Source organism: Taudactylus pleione, unplaced genomic scaffold (genome assembly GCF_031769625.1).
Source record: "Taudactylus pleione unplaced genomic scaffold, aTauple2 ptg001398l, whole genome shotgun sequence".
Classification (NCBI taxonomy): domain Eukaryota; kingdom Metazoa; phylum Chordata; class Amphibia; order Anura; family Myobatrachidae; genus Taudactylus; species Taudactylus pleione.
Window position 1 is genome coordinate 63,330 of NW_028285798.1, and position 17,985 is coordinate 81,314.

Genomic DNA, 17,985 nt, shown 5'->3' on the forward strand with positions numbered 1-17,985 from the left:
CAGGGGAGAACAGGTATGGGGGCCCCCTATATACACACATCACCTGATAAACAAGGAAGATATCCTAGCGCTTAGATACCACACTGAACCTACTAAAAATAGACCTGCAGCGGTAGGCAAAAAAAGGGGAACAAATTGCAACCCACAAACACTGGAAAAATATATATGGATACCGCGCTGGTAGGATTATGATATAGAATAGAATTTAATTATTAAGACCAAAGAAATACATTTTAGGACAGTATATAAATCATTAGACATATATTCAACAATAAAAACACATGATCAACAATATAATTAAATTCAAAGTATGAAAAATAATAAAAAAAACATAAAAAAATCTAATTGAATGTTATCTAGCTGATGTGTTAATGATGGTACTAGTTGTGCTGGACTTTAGAATCGCAGAAAGGCAGTCACTGCACAGAGAAATTCCAATTGTATCAGATGACAGCGTTTAACACACTTTGGTAGTTAGTAGCTAAATGTAACAATGTAACCGCTAGCCTGCAGTTACAATATCCTTTTACAGTAGGTATCCACAATGATAAGCAGTCTGGCGCTTGTATGCTGAGGCAGTTGATAATATATGGATGCTCAAAGTGTCACCCCGTCGGGCGCACAATGATAACGAGAAGAGTGAAAGTACTGACCGGTCTCAAAGTCTCAGACGGCTGAGGTAGAGGTAACGTGGTTCTCTCACCGACTGTAGTGTGGAGAGTGCTGACCGGTCTCAAAGTCTCAGACGGCTGAAGTAGAGGTAACGTGGTTCTCTCACCGGCTGTAGTGCGGAGAGTGCTGACCGGTCTCAAAGTCTCAGACGGCTGAGGCAGAGGTAACGTGGTTCTCTCACCGGCTGTAGTGTGGAGAGTGCTGACCGGTCTCAAAGTCTCAGACGTCTGAGGTAGAGGTAACGTGGTTCTCTCACTGGCTGTAGTGCGGAGAGTGCTGACTGGGTCAGAAAACAATCTCGGTGTCTTGCGGCTGCAGGGATCAGGTGCTGTGGCTCTGTCCGGCTGCACGATCGTGATTGCCTGCCGGAGACCAGGGCCAAGGGGAAGCCAAGAGGAGTTTCCGGATAAGGGGGATGTGCGTGGCCGCGACTTGTGTAATCTCCTCGCACCGGAATCAGAGGCTGCGGACACTGATGACACTTGCAGGAGTGGGTTACAAGGCAGGACACAAATGACCGGTACGGGCAGCAACGCGTTTCGTCTCGTTCCTGGGACTTTTTCAAGCTGGAGCTTGAAAAGCATTACAGCCGGTGAGAGAACCACGTTACCTCTTATCTCAGCCGTCTGAGACTTTGAGACCGGTCAGTACTTTCACTCTTCTCGTTATCATTGTGCGCCCGACGGGGTGACACTTTGAGCATCTATATATTATCAACTGCCTCAGCATACAAGCGCCAGACTGCTTATCATTGTGGATACCTACTGTAAAAGGATATTGTAACTGCAGGCTAGCGGTTACATTGTTACAACATTTAGCTACTAACTAGCAAAGTGTGTTAAACGCTGTCATCTGACACATTTGGAATTTCTCTGTGCAGTGACTGCCTTTCTGCGATTCTAAAATCCAGCACAACTAGTACCATCATTAACACATCAGCTAGATGACATTCAATTTGATTTTTTTATGTTTTTTTAATATTTTTCATACTTTGAATTTAATTGTATTGTTGATCATGTGTTTTTATTGTTGAATATATGTCTAATGATTTATATGCTGCCCTAAAATGTATTTATCTGGTCTTTATAATTAAATTTTATTCTACATCATAATCCTACCAGCCCGGTATCCCCACATCACCTGATAATCACATATATACAATGTACTCAGTCACTATGTGTCTCCTACAGATGGACCCAGTAACAAATACCCCAGAAAAATGTCCCCATCCTCTTTATTCACAGGATTGTATAGAGAATCACAGGAGCATCAGGTAGATGAGATTTAGGGTCCCACAGTGACTGTCACTATATGATCTGTACAGAAGCTGTGTTTGTCTTATACACTGATATTATACTCAAGTAATGACATCAGACATTATGCATTTTTGTATGCTCTGATTTAATTAGGGTGAAGATCTGACTAATAAGATAAATTATATAGAGGGCGAAGAAGAGACGTATGTGACTGATATGAAGGCAGAAGATATAGAGGGAGAAGAAGAGACGTATGTGACTGATATGAAGGCAGAAGATACAGAGAGAGAAGAAGAGACGTATGTGACTGGTAATAAGGCAGGAGATATAGAGAGAGAAGAAGAGACGTATGTGACTGATATGAAGGCAGAAGATATAGAGGGAGAAGAAGAGACGTATGTGACTGATATGAAGGCAGAAGATATAGAGGGAGAAGAAGAGACGTATGTGACTGATATGAAGGCAGAAGATACAGAGGGAGAAGAAGAGACGTATGTGACTGATATGAAGGCAGAAGATACAGAGGGAGAAGAAGAGACGTATGTGAGGAGTGATCAGCAATATAAGGAGGAGGAAATCCTTACAGATATCAGCACAGGTAAGTCTCTCTCTCTCTCTGCATCATGATATAGTGTTCAGTTTAATTTTAACCAGTATATTATATTTGTGGAGTTTGCATGTTCTCCCAGTTTTGTGTGGATCTCCTTCCCCAATTGACTTCTGACACAATGCACCTGTGTGTTCAGGTATTTAGATAGGAGTTTACTATGTGTATGGAACTTGGGAATGACTACATATCTTGCATACAAGTCACTATGATTTGCTAATTATAAATAAATAATAATTCAGTCAGTACAATCATCTTCTTCTACATCCTGCTCAGCCCCTATTATATTTTATAATCCTGCTTTCTCTCTTACATCATGTTACTGTGTTTTACCAGTCCAGATATCTGACCAGTCTCCTCCCCACACTCTCTGGTGTATCTCATACATCAGGAGCCATCAGCCCCTATTATACTCCTGCTCTCCCCCTCACATCATGTCACTGTGTGTTACCAGCCCAGAGATCTGACCAGTCTCCTCCCCACACTTTCTGGTGTATCTCATACATCAGGAGCCATCAGCCCTATTATACTCCTGCTCTCCCCCTCACATCATGTCACCTGTGTGTTACCAGTCCAGATATCTGACCAGTCTCCTCCCCACACTCTCTGGTGTATCTCATACATCAGGAGCCATCAGCCCCTATTATACTCCTGCTCTCCCCCTAACATCATGTCACTGTGTGTTACCAGTCCAGAGATCTGACCAGTCTCCTCCCCACACTCTCTGGTGTATCTCATACATCAGGAGCCATCAGCCCCTATTATACTCCTGCTCTCCCCCTCACATCATGTCACTGTGTGTTACCAGCCCAGAGATCTGACCAGTCTCCTCCCCACACTCTAAAACTATATACTCATACATCACAACAAATTCCATGTATGTACACACTTATTATTGCACAGTGCTTCCTCCAATGCTTCTCTACAATGAATGATTCAGCATATAATAGTAGTGTGACTCTGACAGTGGGACTGTGGCACCTGAGTGTGACCAGAGGGACATATAGTGGCTGTTCCGCTGTTGCCGTTTGCTACTTTTGTGCCCACCTGGAGACCTGTGAGTACTGTAACCACTGGCCAGGACATGCTGCTAGTGTACACAGCTACTGTGCTTCCACATCTCCAGTGTGTGTGAGAGAAGTGACTGGTTGCCCAGTGGCTTATGTGGTTTCCTGTCCCATGATAGTAGCTGGGCAATGTGTAAGGTTGGGGAATGTTACTCACCACATGTCACCGTGGCTGGGTCTATGCCGTCTGCTTGGTAATCCCGTTGTGTTGTACTTTTTCATCCATCTGGGGGACACCTTACATCTGGGTTATGTGTAGTGGCGGATGGAGTCGGGCACTAACTAATTGAAAACTGGCTCCCACCCCTTATATAACTCCTCCCTTACAGTCCTGATTTTATGGATAGCCATACTTGAGCACAGGTGACTTAATTAGTATCTCAGTTATTTTGATGGAACCATCTGTGCTAAAGAATGGCTATCACTAAAACCAGGACTGTTAGTGTGCCTTGAGGACCAAGGTTGGGAATGACTGGATTAGAAGCTTTTGTGTGAACCTGTATTCCACTCTAAAGACCCTCAAGAGAGTCGCTAAACTAGCATGTCCCTGGGTCTCTCTCCAATCCAGACACACAGCTGAGGGGGTCGCAGGCACAGAGGTAAGATTTATACATAAGTGACGACATCTTGTGGCCATATTACTTCTTCTGAGCAGATTGGCCAGGGCTTGGAAGTACTCGTGGTCCGATGGAGCAGGCTGGTCTCACACCTCCAGGGGCGGTGTGGAGACGAGCACTGGGGGATGGAGGCTGCTGTAAGCAGACAGCTGAGGGCCGGAGGAGACTGGCACTGGGGGATGGAGGCTGCTGTAAGCAGGCAGCTGAGGACTGTGGAGAAGGGCACTGGGGGATGGAGGCTGCTGTAAACAGGCAGCTGAGGACTGTGGAGACGGGCACTGGGGGATAGAGGCTGCTGTACGCAGGAAGCTGAGGACCGTGGAGAAGGGCACTCGGGGATGGAGGCTGCTGTAAGCAGGCAGCTGAGGGCCGGGGGAGATGGACACTGGGGGATGGAGGCTGCTGTAAGCAGGCAGCTGAGGACCGTGTAGACGGGCACTGGGGGATGGAGGCTGCTGTAAGCAGGCAGCTGAGGACCGTGGAGACGGGCATGGGGGGATGGAGGCTGCTGTAAGCAGGCAGCTGAGGACCAGGGAGACAGGCATGGGGGGATGGAGGCTTGACAAGCGAACAGCAGTAAACCAGGATTTGTACTATGTGTAGTTAACCTGGTGACATTGGCTTATTGTTATAAGCATAGATACTGCACTGTTATCATTGATAGTAAGGCAAAAACTTTCAGGGATATCTATATAAATATATATGTGACATTGTTTATTTCTCCAGGGTCCATAGGGCTCCACAGGGGAGATAATGGGGGTGTAGGTGGGACTTGGAAGACCAGACACCATCAGCAAAGCTTTTCAATCCCAGGCTGCTCCGGTCCTTCCCCCTATACCCCTCCCACAGCCTGAGGGCACTCAGTTTCATTGGTGTCTGGCAGAAGCTGTGGTTTCAGGGGGCGGAAAACCCCTTACTGGGGGGGGTCCCCACTTCCCCTGAGATCCCCGGCTTGGCCTCAGAGGCTTGGGCTGATAATGCTTTGGCCACGGAGCCCCGGTAATAGGGTCTCCAGGCTGTGGCTTTACAGCCCGGCCGTTTTGGGTCCGGTGCTGCTTTTGATTATAGGGGAACCCCTATGCAATTTTTTCCCCCTATAAATAAAACCAGTACTGGCCCTGCAGCCTGGTGTTGGTTTCTAAATTATGGTGGAACCCTACTCATTTTATTCCCTGTAATTTTAGGAACCAGGACTGGCTGGCAAGTCCAGGGCTGGTTCAGCTTTAGGGGTGCGGGACCCTATGTAATTGTTTTTCTAACATTTAACCTGTTTTTTTAACAGCCTAGAAGACAAGCAGCCTTCACATATCTCACTGATATGTGCCTGCTACTTTTCCTCGAGAGAGACACTGCAATCGCGGATGAGTAATCTCATGCAAAACGTGCTACTTGGGGGAGATATCTCGTTCTGCTTCACCATCAGCCATCTCACTCTCAGCTAAACTCACTTCTTGGTAAATTTGAGAGTTTCAGGGGTTTCAAACCACCCGAATTTCGGCAAAGCTAATCGAGTTAAAAAAAAAACTTGACCAGACTCGATTCATTAGTAAATTTACCCCCTATCCTGCTTCTGCCTTGGGCTTGTTCACAAAACTGATTTGCCTCAGGCTGTGTGCGGGGTATATATTCCCTATGGACTAAGGACCTCACTCAGAGTCGGTCGCAAGCGCCGATGCGCTCGCAACCGACTCGATGGTAAGTCCTGCGCACGCGCAAGCCCCGGAGCTCGCTACCAAAGGGGCGGCTGTCGATGTTGATTGACAGCCGACCCCGTTTGGTAAGCGGGCCGGGGGGGGGTGGCAACACAAACGGAGGCGTTCCCATGCGAACGCCTGCCGTTTGTGGGCGGCCACACTGACATCATCAATGATGTCAGTGGGGAGCTTCCTGCTCAAACAGAGCAGGAAGCTCCCTGGGGCTTACGAGTGCCGAGACCCAACCTTAGGGTCTGATCGTAAGCCCCAATGGTCACGATGGTGATGACCATCGCGACCATCACCCTAGTCGCAAACTAAGCTGTGGGTGGTAACCCACAGCTTAGCTTGCGACAAGAGGCCGCACTTTGAAAAATGAAGCGCCCGCCCTCATTCAGAGACAGCGATCGCTTCTTGCGACCGCCTCTGAATGAGGGCCTAAGAGAGTTAAGGGTAAGTTTTACCATAACTCTCCTTTTACCTTTGGTTTATTGACATAAGGTGGATCTTAGGCCCTGATTCAGACCCGCTCGCTGATGGGCGTGTTTTTTTTTTCTCTGCAGTCCGCTCGCTAAGCTGTGGGTGCCCACCCACAGCTTATGCGCGCGGGCTGTAGATGGTTGCGATTATCGTGACCATCGGGCTTGCGACGAGACCCTTGTGGTAGGGTCTCATCTACCGCAAGCCCGAGTGGACTTCCTGCTCTAATAGAGCAGGAAGTCCACTACTGACATCACATGTGATGTCAGTAGGGCCGCCCACAAACGGCCTTAAGGAACGCCTCCATTTGTCCAGCCACCCCCCCTACCCACCTACAAAACGTCTGCAGGAACTACAGCTGCTAAAAAGTGGTCACATTCCCATACAGTTTTTACAGGAGAAGAGGCCTTGGCTTCTTCTCAGGAAGAGGGGGAATTGGATTATGACTGGGAAGACACCTCGAATTACAGGAGGCGGCTATGCCAGAGACTAGCGCAGTTACAGGAGGCGGCTATGCCAGAGACTAGCACACTTACAGGAGGTGGCTGTGCCAGAGCCTAGCGCAGTTACAGGAGGCGGCTGTGCCAGAGACTAGCGCAGTTACATGAGGCGGCTGTGCCAGACTAGCACACTTACAGGAGGCGGCTGTGCCAGAGACTGGCGCAGTTACAGGAGGCGGCTGTGCCAGAGACTGGCGCAGTTACAGGAGGCGGCTGTGCCAGAGACTGGCGCAGTTACAGGAGGCGGCTGTGCCAGAGACTGGCGCAGTTACAGGAGGCGGCTGTGCCAGAGACTGGCGCAGTTACAGGAGGCGGCTGTGCCAGAGACTGGCGCAGTTACAGGAGGCGGCTGTGCCAGAGACTGGCGCAGTTACAGGAGGCGGCTGTGCCAGAGACTGGCGCAGTTACAGGAGGCGGCTGTGCCAGAGACTGGCGCAGTTACAGGAGGCGGCTGTGCCAGAGACTGGCGCAGTTACAGGAGGCGGCTGTGCCAGAGACTGGCGCAGTTACAGGAGGCGGCTGTGCCAGAGACTGGCGCAGTTACAGGAGGCGGCTGTGCCAGAGACTAGAGCTGTTAGATCTCAGTCTCTGGATCCTCAAGTAGTTCTGGTGGATGCCATGACAGCACCTTGGGGGTTTCAGCTGGCATACATCTTTCCTCCGCTAGGAATGTTGCCATTCTCATGGCTCCAGACTGGCCGTCATTGGTATGCAGCTCTTCAGGGCATGTTGGCAGATGTACCATATCGTCTACCTCTGCGTTCAGACCTGTTGCTTCAGAGTTCATGCCGTCACCCCAATTTGTCTCGCTTTGATGGCATTGTTCTTAAATCCAGGATTCTAAGGGCCATGAGGTATTCAGAGTCTGTAGTGAAAATCATGATACAGGCTCGCAAGACAGTTACTTCCCAAATCTATCATGGAAGATATACATTTCTTGGTGTGAACAACACAAGTTCAAACCAGAAAAGTTCCAAGTTTCTCGCCTTTTGTCTTTTTTGCAGGACGGGCTGGTTAAGTGTCTGAAATTGTCCCCTCTTAAAGCACAGATTTCGGCTTTATCAATTCTGTTCCAGAGGTATTTGGCTACCATTCCAGAAGTTCAGACCTTCTTGCAGGGGGTTCTACGCATTCAGCCTCCTTATGTTCCTCCAGTTCCTCCTTGGGACTTGAATTTAGTTTAGGAGGCTCTCCAAAAGGCACCATTTAGAGCCTTTGGAATCTGTAGAATTGCAGTAACACTCTCTGAAGGTTGTTTTTCCTTTTGGCCATTGCATCGGCCAGAAGGGTTTCTGAATTAGCGGCGCTTTCCTTTAAGAAAGGTAGTGTTATGCACTAGGCTTCTTTTCTACCAAAGGTAGTGTTGGCTTTCCACATGAACCAAAATATTATCCTTCCAGCTTTTTGCCAGGATTCAGTGAGTCAGGAGGTTTCTTCCTTAGCACTGTTGGATGTAGTACGTGGGTTACGCATCTACTTTGACCATGCTGCGTTTTTGAGGCGCACAGCTTCCTTGTTGGTTGTTGATTGATGCACCAAAAAGAGGCTGGCCTGCTTCAAAATGGTCCATCGCTAGATGGGTTACTTCTGCTATTAGACAGGCATATTTTTTCTCGAATGTGATGGTTCCGGCCTCAATTCGGGCTCATTTGACTCATGCTGTCGGAGCTTCTTGGGCTGTATGGCATGGTGCCTCGGTTGAGCAACTCTGTAAATCATCTACCTGGTCATCCGTACACACTTTCACAAGATTACAAAATGTTACCGCTTCCATACATTCAGCGCAAGAGATGCTAGTGTTGGGCAGAAAATTCTTAGTGCGGTCAGTTCTATGCTTCCCCTGCCCTTAATTGGCTTGCTTTGGTATATGGTATATCACCCATATGTAAGGCATCCCCCAGATAGATGATAAAGGAAATACGATTTTCACTTACTGTAAAATCTCTTCCTTGGAGTCCATCTGGGGGATGCCGGGATCCCTCCCTTGTTTTTCATACTGGATACCTGTTGGTTTCTGGTTTTCTCAGTTCTTCCGTGGCTCTCCTCCGGCTTTGTTAAACATTAGCTTGAGCTTACGGTGGTTAGGGAGGATTAATATAAGTGGTGGGAGCCGGTTTTCAATGAGTTAGTGTCCGACTCCATCCATCACTGCACATAACCCAGATGTAAGGCATCCCCCAGATGTACACCACCCATCACTACACATAACCCAGATGTAAGGCATCCCCCAGATGTACACCACCCATCACTACACATAACCCAGATGTAAGGCATCCCCCAGATGTACACCACCCATCACTACACATAACCCAGATGTAAGGCATCCCCCAGATGTACACCACCCATCACTACACATAACCCAGATGTAAGGCGTCCCCCAGATGTACACCACCCATCACTACACATAACCCAGATGTAAGGCGTCCCCCAGATGTACACCACCCATCACTACACATAACCCAGATGTAAGGCGTCCCCCAGATGTACACCACCCATCACTACACATAACCCAGATGTAAGGCGTCCCCCAGATGTACACCACCCATCACTACACATAACCCAGATGTAAGGCGTCCCCCAGATGTACACCACCCATCACTACACATAACCCAGATGTAAGGCATCCCCCAGACGTACACCACCCATCACTACACATAACCCAGATGTAAGGCATCCCCCAGACGTACACCACCCATCACTACACATAACCCAGATGTAAGGCATCCCCCAGATGTACACCACCCATCACTACACATAACCCAGATGTAAGGCATCCCCCAGATGTACACCACCCATCACTACACATAACCCAGATGTAAGGCATCCCCCAGATGTACACCACCCATCACTACACATAACCCAGATGTAAGGCGTCCCCCAGATGTACACCACCCATCACTACACATAACCCAGATGTAAGGCGTCCCCCAGATGTACACCACCCATCACTACACATAAACCAGATGTAAGGCGTCCCCCAGATGTACACCACCCATCACTACACATAACCCAGATGTAAGGCGTCCCCCAGATGTACACCACCCATCACTACACATAACCCAGATGTAAGGCGTCCCCCAGATGTACACCACCCATCACTACACATAACCCAGATGTAAGGCGTCCCCCAGACATACACCACCCATCACTACACATAACCCAGATGTAAGGCTTCCCCCAGACATACACCACCCATCACTACACATAACCCAGATGTAAGGCATCCCCCAGATGTACACCACCCATCACTACACATAACCCAGATGTAAGGCATCCCCCAGATGTACACCACCCATCACTACACATAACCCAGATGTAAGGCATCCCCCAGATGTACACCACCCATCACTACACATAACCCAGATGTAAGGCATCCCCCAGATGTACACCACCCATCACTACACATAATCCAGATGTAAGGCGTCCCCCAGATGTACACCACCCATCACTACACATAACCCAGATGTAAGGCGTCCCCCAGATGTACACCACCCATCACTACACATAACCCAGATGTAAGGCATCCCCCAGATGTACACCACCCATCACTACACATAACCCAGATGTAAGGCATCCCCCAGATGTACACCACCCATCACTACACATAACCCAGATGTAAGGCATCCCCCAGATGTACACCACCCATCACTACACATAACCCAGATGTAAGGCGTCCCCCAGATGTACACCACCCATCACTACACATAACCCAGATGTAAGGCATCCCCCAGATGTACACCACCCATCACTACACATAACCCAGATGTAAGGCATCCCCCAGATGTACACCACCCATCACTACACATAACCCAGATGTAAGGCGTCCCCCAGATGTACACCACCCATCACTACACATAACCCAGATGTAAGGCGTCCCCCAGACATACACCACCCATCACTACACATAACCCAGATGTAAGGCATCCCCCAGATGTACACCACCCATCACTACACATAACCCAGATGTAAGGCATCCCCCAGATGTACACCACCCATCACTACACATAACCCAGATGTAAGGCATCCCCCAGATGTACACCACCCATCACTACACATAACCCAGATGTAAGGCGTCCCCCAGATGTACACCACCCATCACTACACATAACCCAGATGTAAGGCGGCCCCCAGATGTACACCACCCATCACTACACATAAACCAGATGTAAGGCGTCCCCCAGATGTACACCACTCATCACTACACATAACCCAGATGTAAGGTGTCCCCCAGATGTACACCACTCATCACTACACATAACCCAGATGTAAGGCGTCCCCCAGATGTACACCACCCATCACTACACATAACCCAGATGTAAGGCATCCCCCAGACATACACCACCCATCACTACACATAACCCAGATGTAAGGCATCCCCCAGATGTACACCACCCATCACTACACATAACCCAGATGTAAGGCATCCCCCAGATGTACACCACCCATCACTACACATAACCCAGATGTAAGGCATCCCCCAGATGTACACCACCCATCACTACACATAACCCAGATGTAAGGCGTCCCCCAGATGTACACCACCCATCACTACACATAACCCAGATGTAAGGCGTCCCCCAGATGTACACCACCCATCACTACACATAACCCAGATGTAAGGCGTCCCCCAGATGTACACCACCCATCACTACACATAACCCAGATGTAAGTTATCCCCCAGATGTACACCACCCATCACTACACATAACCCAGATGTAAGGCGTCCCCCAGATGTACACCACCCATCACTACACATAACCCAGATGTAAGGCGTCTACCAGATGGACTCCAAGGAAGAGATTTTACGCTAAGATCGTATTTTTATCACAACACTTTATCTGTGCAGCAAGAGCCATATATGCTGTGTGTACAGTTATTATTGTAATAAGTAGCTGTACAGCAGTTTGTAAATTCAAATTAGACATCGTGGACTCACTAATAGTATTATTATTTACCATTATATTTATGGAGTCCTCATTGCCTTATGCAGTATATAAACAGAACACATTGCAAACCCAATGAGAATAGAACAAAAGACTTACAGTACAAAACATTATAGCACATTGGACACCAGCTCTAACAACACTGCAGCTTATACAGTCACAGTAACTACAGAAGCAGCACGGGCTGTCCCCAATGGTTCGGTGCCACTGTTAGTATTGGGGACAAAGTGATAGTGTAGGTCTGGGAAGTGAAAGCACAAAAGGTAAGAGGACCCTGTTCATTAGAGCTTACAATCTACAGGTGGAGGGGCTGACAGACGAGTCACACAGGAGAGAGACTGACCGAGGAGCATAGAGAGGTGGGTTAGGATGAGAGCAGGGAAGCTTTAGTAAGGAAGTGGGTTTTGAAAGTCTGTGGGATGCTTTGGAGAGTCTGAGAGGGTGAGAGTTCCAGCGATGGGGAGCAACACAGGCAAAGTCTTAGAGGCAGGAGTGGGAGAATATAGTGAGTTGAGAGGAGAGGCGCCAGGCATTGGCAGAGCAAAGTAGGTGATGGGAGTTTGGAGGGAGATGCAGTTGGAGATGTAGGGGGTGATGATTGGGTAAGGGCTTTATAGGTGAGTGTGAGGAGTTTGAATTAGGTTCTGAAAGCGATGGAGAGCCAGTGTAGGACCTGTAGTAGAGGGGAGGCAGAAGCTGTAGTTTGAAGACGTGATGCCAGGCAGCAGCATTGAGGACAGATTACAGTGGAGAGAGATGGGTGTTGAGGAGGCCACATAGGTTACAGTAGCCCAGTCTGGAATTGAACAGTGAGTGGATGAGGGTATTAGTTACCTACAGGGTGAGAGAGGGTCTGATCTGAAGATATATTGAAGGTGGAAGCGGCAAGAGTGGGAGAGGGACTGAATGTGGGAATTGAAGCAGAGGGCGGCGTTAAGATCTCCAAGACCGTGGACTTATGGGTTAGAAGAGATGGTGAGGTTGTCAATGGACAGTAAATTTGAGGGAGGTCAGGGGACACAGATGGTGGGGAGACGATCAGCTCAGTCTTAGACATGTTAAGAAAGTGCTGAGACATCAAAATAATTTGCTCCTCAATGTAAACTATTTTTTCTAATCTCATATATTTGTTTCCAGTAGATGGACACACAAGCAGGAATACCTCGCAGGGAGATCTCATCGTGTCACCAGATTTTCAAATAGAAGATAAGAACATCAGACAAGATTCTCCAGGAGAAACCCCCATTGCCCTAAATATACATCCAGCACTTCACAGTGCGGATATGTCATCTGATCCCTCTAATCATGAGGAACATTCTCCTAATAATTCAGATCTTGCTACACACAGTACAGCTCATAAAGGTGATATATTATCTTGTTCTAAATCTGGTAAAAGTTCTATATGTCAGTCAGTTTCTGTTACACATCAGAGAAGTCACAACGGTGAGAGGCCATTTCTATGTTCTGAGTGTGGGAAATATTTTACACATAAATCACATCTTGTCAGACATACAGTAACACACACAGGTGAGAAACCGTTTACATGTTCTGTGTGTGGGAAATGTTTTACACGGAAATCATATCTTGTTATAGACGAGAGAAGTCACACAGGTGAGAAACTATTTCCATGCTCTGTGTGTGGGAGATGTTTTACACAGAAATCATATCTTGTTATACATAAGATGACACACATCGATGAAAAGCCATTTCCATGCTCTGAGTGTGGGAAATGTTTTAAGAATAAATCAGATGTTCTGAGACATCAAAGAACTCGACACAGGGGGAATACAATTTCAATGAGCTAATATTCATGGACCCTACTTGCTGCTCAGAGCACAATTCAGATGTGTAGGGGAAAAACACAATGAATAGAGTCTAAATAATAAGTAAAGAACATTATGTAGGTAGTATGTAGTGACAGAGTCAGTGCAATGCTGCTAGTCCATACATAGTGTTCATTCCATCACCCTGCACCCCTCACAGCCCGTGTAGTTCCTCTATCATACCTGGAGTGTCGCTCTCTGCTCTGGTTCTTCTAGCACACTCTGGTCTGTGTCTTAGCAGTTTGTTGCATCAGCTGATTGTGCTAGAGTCACCAGAGCAGAGTGTGACACCCCAGACAGGAAAGAGGAACTGCACGGTTGTGACCGGCGCAGGGTGCTAGAATGATCACTACATACGGTATCGTCACCCATAAACGAAGTACAACAGCGGGAAGTGGAGACGGCGCAGTGAGAGCATAGATCACAGCACAATCAGTCACCAGGAGCGTCTGCAGGTCACATATAAAGAGCTAATAACGCTGTAACTATATATGATGGTACAGAGATAATACTGTAACTGTATATGATGGTACAGAGCTAATAACACTAACTGTATATGATGGTACAGAGATAATAACACTGTAACTGTATATGATGGTACAGAGATAATAACACTGTAACTGTATATGATGGCACAGAGCTAATAACATTGACTGTATATGATGGCAGCGCAATAACAACCAGTCTGGGAAGACTCATCCTAGCTGGAGTTTCTACATCCTCACAGGGCCCCGATAGTTCCCACCAATTGGTGTTTATTGCAGTAACATCATATACAATATAGGGAGAAGGTGGAGCCGCTCAGCCTGAACCAGTTACTGAACCACAACAAATGTATTGGAGGCAGGAATATGCATATACATCTATGATACATCTATAATACCAGATTACAGTATAACACACAGACAGAGGGAGAAGGAATGTCCTATAATGCTGCACAAAAATAGAAGTAATCATACATAAAATGTAACTTTTATTATTAAGTTATTAGAAACCTTGCTTAGTAAAATATTCAAATCAATTAGAGTCTAATGGTGCATACACACGATCAGATTTTTTCTTCAGATATGGACGATAACGATTTAAAAATCGTTCAGTCGTTCATATCTGAAGGAAAATCGTTCATATCTGACATGCCTGAACGATGGACGATCAACGATGCGCGTTCCCGTTTGTCAGATAACGATATCTGACATCTGATGGGTTTGCAGTCAGACTTGGACGATTCCATTCATTTTAATGCAGTCAAAAATCGTTCAATCGTTCAAATCGTTCAAAACTTTGGTCAAATCGTTCAAATTGTTCAGATCGTTTAATCGTTCAATCGTTCATCTGACAAATCTGACAAGTCTGACAAATCTGACCGTGTGTACGCTCCATAAGGGTCGGATTCAATTAGAGGCAAAAAGTGCAGTTTGGAGATAAGTTTCCGCGGGTTTGGACTTTCCGCCTGTTTTCAAAGTATCTCCAAATTCAATCCCAGGCGGATTCTGCCTCAGCGGTAACTCAGTGCATTGTAATAGGCGGAAAAGTATCTCCTATAAATAGCAGGTGAAAAGAAGTGCAAAATCTTTATTTTGGGGTTCAAACATGGAGAAACGACTCAGACCCCTTGGGACAGCCCCCCAAAGGACAAATCAACCAAAAAAGCTTTTTTAAAAACCAAAACACCCCAAAGTGTTAAAAACTAGTGAAATAGACTTCTTGGGGGTCTGCAAGGATGGGTCAGGTGTTTTTAGGATTGCAGGTGCATGCAGCAGTTGGGTTTTTCATGCTTTTTAAAAGTCCACTTTAGAGCCCTAAAAATATGCTAGCACCCATTTTCATGTACCCCACAATTGCCTGGAGCACTTATTTCCACCTAAAAATACTGCTTTAAGCCATTCTTCACCACTTTTACAAAGACACTAAGAGCAAGCAATTTACCCAACTTACTGTAAGTACCCCAAATAGCTTTATTAGGGCTATTAGCACACATGTATATTAATTTCCTATGTCAGGGCATCTTTTTTTAGGGAACTGATTCCCCCATTTCTGCCTTTTCCCAATTGGCCAATTCCCGTTTTCTCCTGCTTTGGAATTGAATTTGCGAAAAGCAGGGACGCGCGCAAAAAAAATTCGCCTCTAAAACTGGTGAATGAGGTGGAAAGTCGGACAGGTGAAACTTATCAGACTTTTCGCGTCTGATTGAATACAGGCCTAAGATGGTGAACAATAATGATTAGAAAAGTGATATGTTTTATAAAACGCTGATCCTCTATATGCTGCAATCCTGTAATAAAGTGATTATACATTCACTCTGAGTATTTGTAACTCTCATTTGTCATTCCATGTGTGTGTGATTGCACATCATATACTGAGAGCGTGTCTGTAATCACTATATCCCTCTAGTGTATTATATCATTACAGTGTGACACATAGACATAGGTAACTCTCATTTGTCATTCCATGTGTGTGTGATTGCACATCATATACTGAGAGCATGTCTGTAATCACTACATCCCTCTAGTGTATTATATCATTACAGTGTGACACATAGACATAGGTAACTCTCATTTGTCATTCCATGTGTGTGTGATTGCACATCATATACTGATAGCGTGTCTGTAATCACTATATCCCTCTAGTGTATTATATCATTACAGTGTAACACATAGACACAGGTAACTCTCATTTGTCATTCCATGTGTGTGTGATTGCACATCATATACTGAGAGCATGTCTGTAATCACTACATCCCTCTAGTGTATTATATCATTACAGTGTGACACATAGACACAGGTAACTCTCATTTGTCATTCCATGTGTGTGTGATTGCACATCATATACTGAGAGCATGTCTGTAATCACTATATCCCTCTAGTGTATTATATCATTACAGTGTGACACATAGACACAGGTAACTCTCATTTGTCATTCCATGTGTGTGTGATTGCACATCATATACTGAGAGCATGTCTGTAATCACTACATCCCTCTAGTGTATTATATAGTTATAGTGTGACACATAGACACAGGTAACTCTCATTTTCATTCCATGTGTGTGTGATTGCACATCATATACTGAGAGCATGTCTGTAATCACTATATCCCTGTAGTGTATTATATCATTACAGTGTGACACATAGACAAAGGTATCTCTCATTTGTCATTCCATGTGTGTGTGATTGCACATCATATACTGAGAGCATGTCTGTAATCACTATATCCCTCTAGTGTATTATATCATTACAGTGTGACACATAGACATAGGTAACTCTCATTTATCATTCCATGTGTGTGTGATTGCACATCATATACTGAGAGCATGTCTGTAATCACTATATCCCTCTAGTGTATTATATAATTACAGTGTGACACATAGACACAGGTAACTCTCATTTGTCATTCCATGTGTGTGTGATTGCACATCATATACTGAGAGCATGTCTGTAATCACTATATCCCTCTAGTGTATTATATAATTACAGTGTGACACATAGACACAGGTAACTCTCATTTGTCATTCCATGTGTGTGTGATTGCACATCATATACTGAGAGCATGTCTGTAATCACTATACCCTCTAGTGTATTATATCATTACAGTGTGACACATAGACACAGGTAACTCTCATTTGTCATTCCATGTGTGTGTGATTGCACATCATATACTGAGAGCATGTCTGTAATCACTACATCCCTCTAGTGTATTATATCATTACAGTGTGACACATAGACATAGGTAACTCTCATTTGTCATTCCATGTGTGTGTGATTGCACATCATATACTGAGGGTATGTCTGTAATCACTATATCCCTCTAGTGTATTATATCATTACAGTGTGACACATAGACACAGGTAACTCTCATTTGTCATTCCATGTGTGTGTGATTGCACATCATATACTGAGAGCATGTCTGTAATCACTACATCCCTCTAGTGTATTATATCATTACAGTGTGACACATAGACACAGGTAACTCTCATTTGTCATTCCATGTGTGTGTGATTGCACATCATATACTGAGAGCATGTCTGTAATCACTATATCCCTCTAGTGTATTATATCATTACAGTGTGACACATAGACACAGGTAACTCTCATTTGTCATTCCATGTGTGTGTGATTGCACATCATATACTGAGAGCATGTCTGTAATCACTACATCCCTCTAGTGTATTATATAGTTACAGTGTGACACATAGACAAAGGTAACTCTCATTTGTCATTCCATGTGTGTGTGATTGCACATCATATACTGAAAGCATGTCTGTAATCACTATATCCCTCTAGTGTATTATATCATTACAGTGTGACACATAGACACAGGTAACTCTCATTT

General features: G+C 45.7%; 1 protein-coding gene across 1 annotated transcript; it reads left to right on the plus strand.

The window, feature by feature from the left end:
* The first annotated feature begins 2,432 nt into the window (after positions 1-2,432).
* Positions 2,433-13,641, plus strand: LOC148442744 (uncharacterized). Its single transcript, XM_088463542.1, has 2 exons — positions 2,433-2,526; positions 12,974-13,641. The coding sequence occupies exons 1-2, from the start codon at positions 2,433-2,435 to the stop codon at positions 13,639-13,641; spliced, it is 762 nt and encodes a 253-aa protein (XP_088319668.1).
* Positions 13,642-17,985: the final 4,344 nt, after the last annotated feature.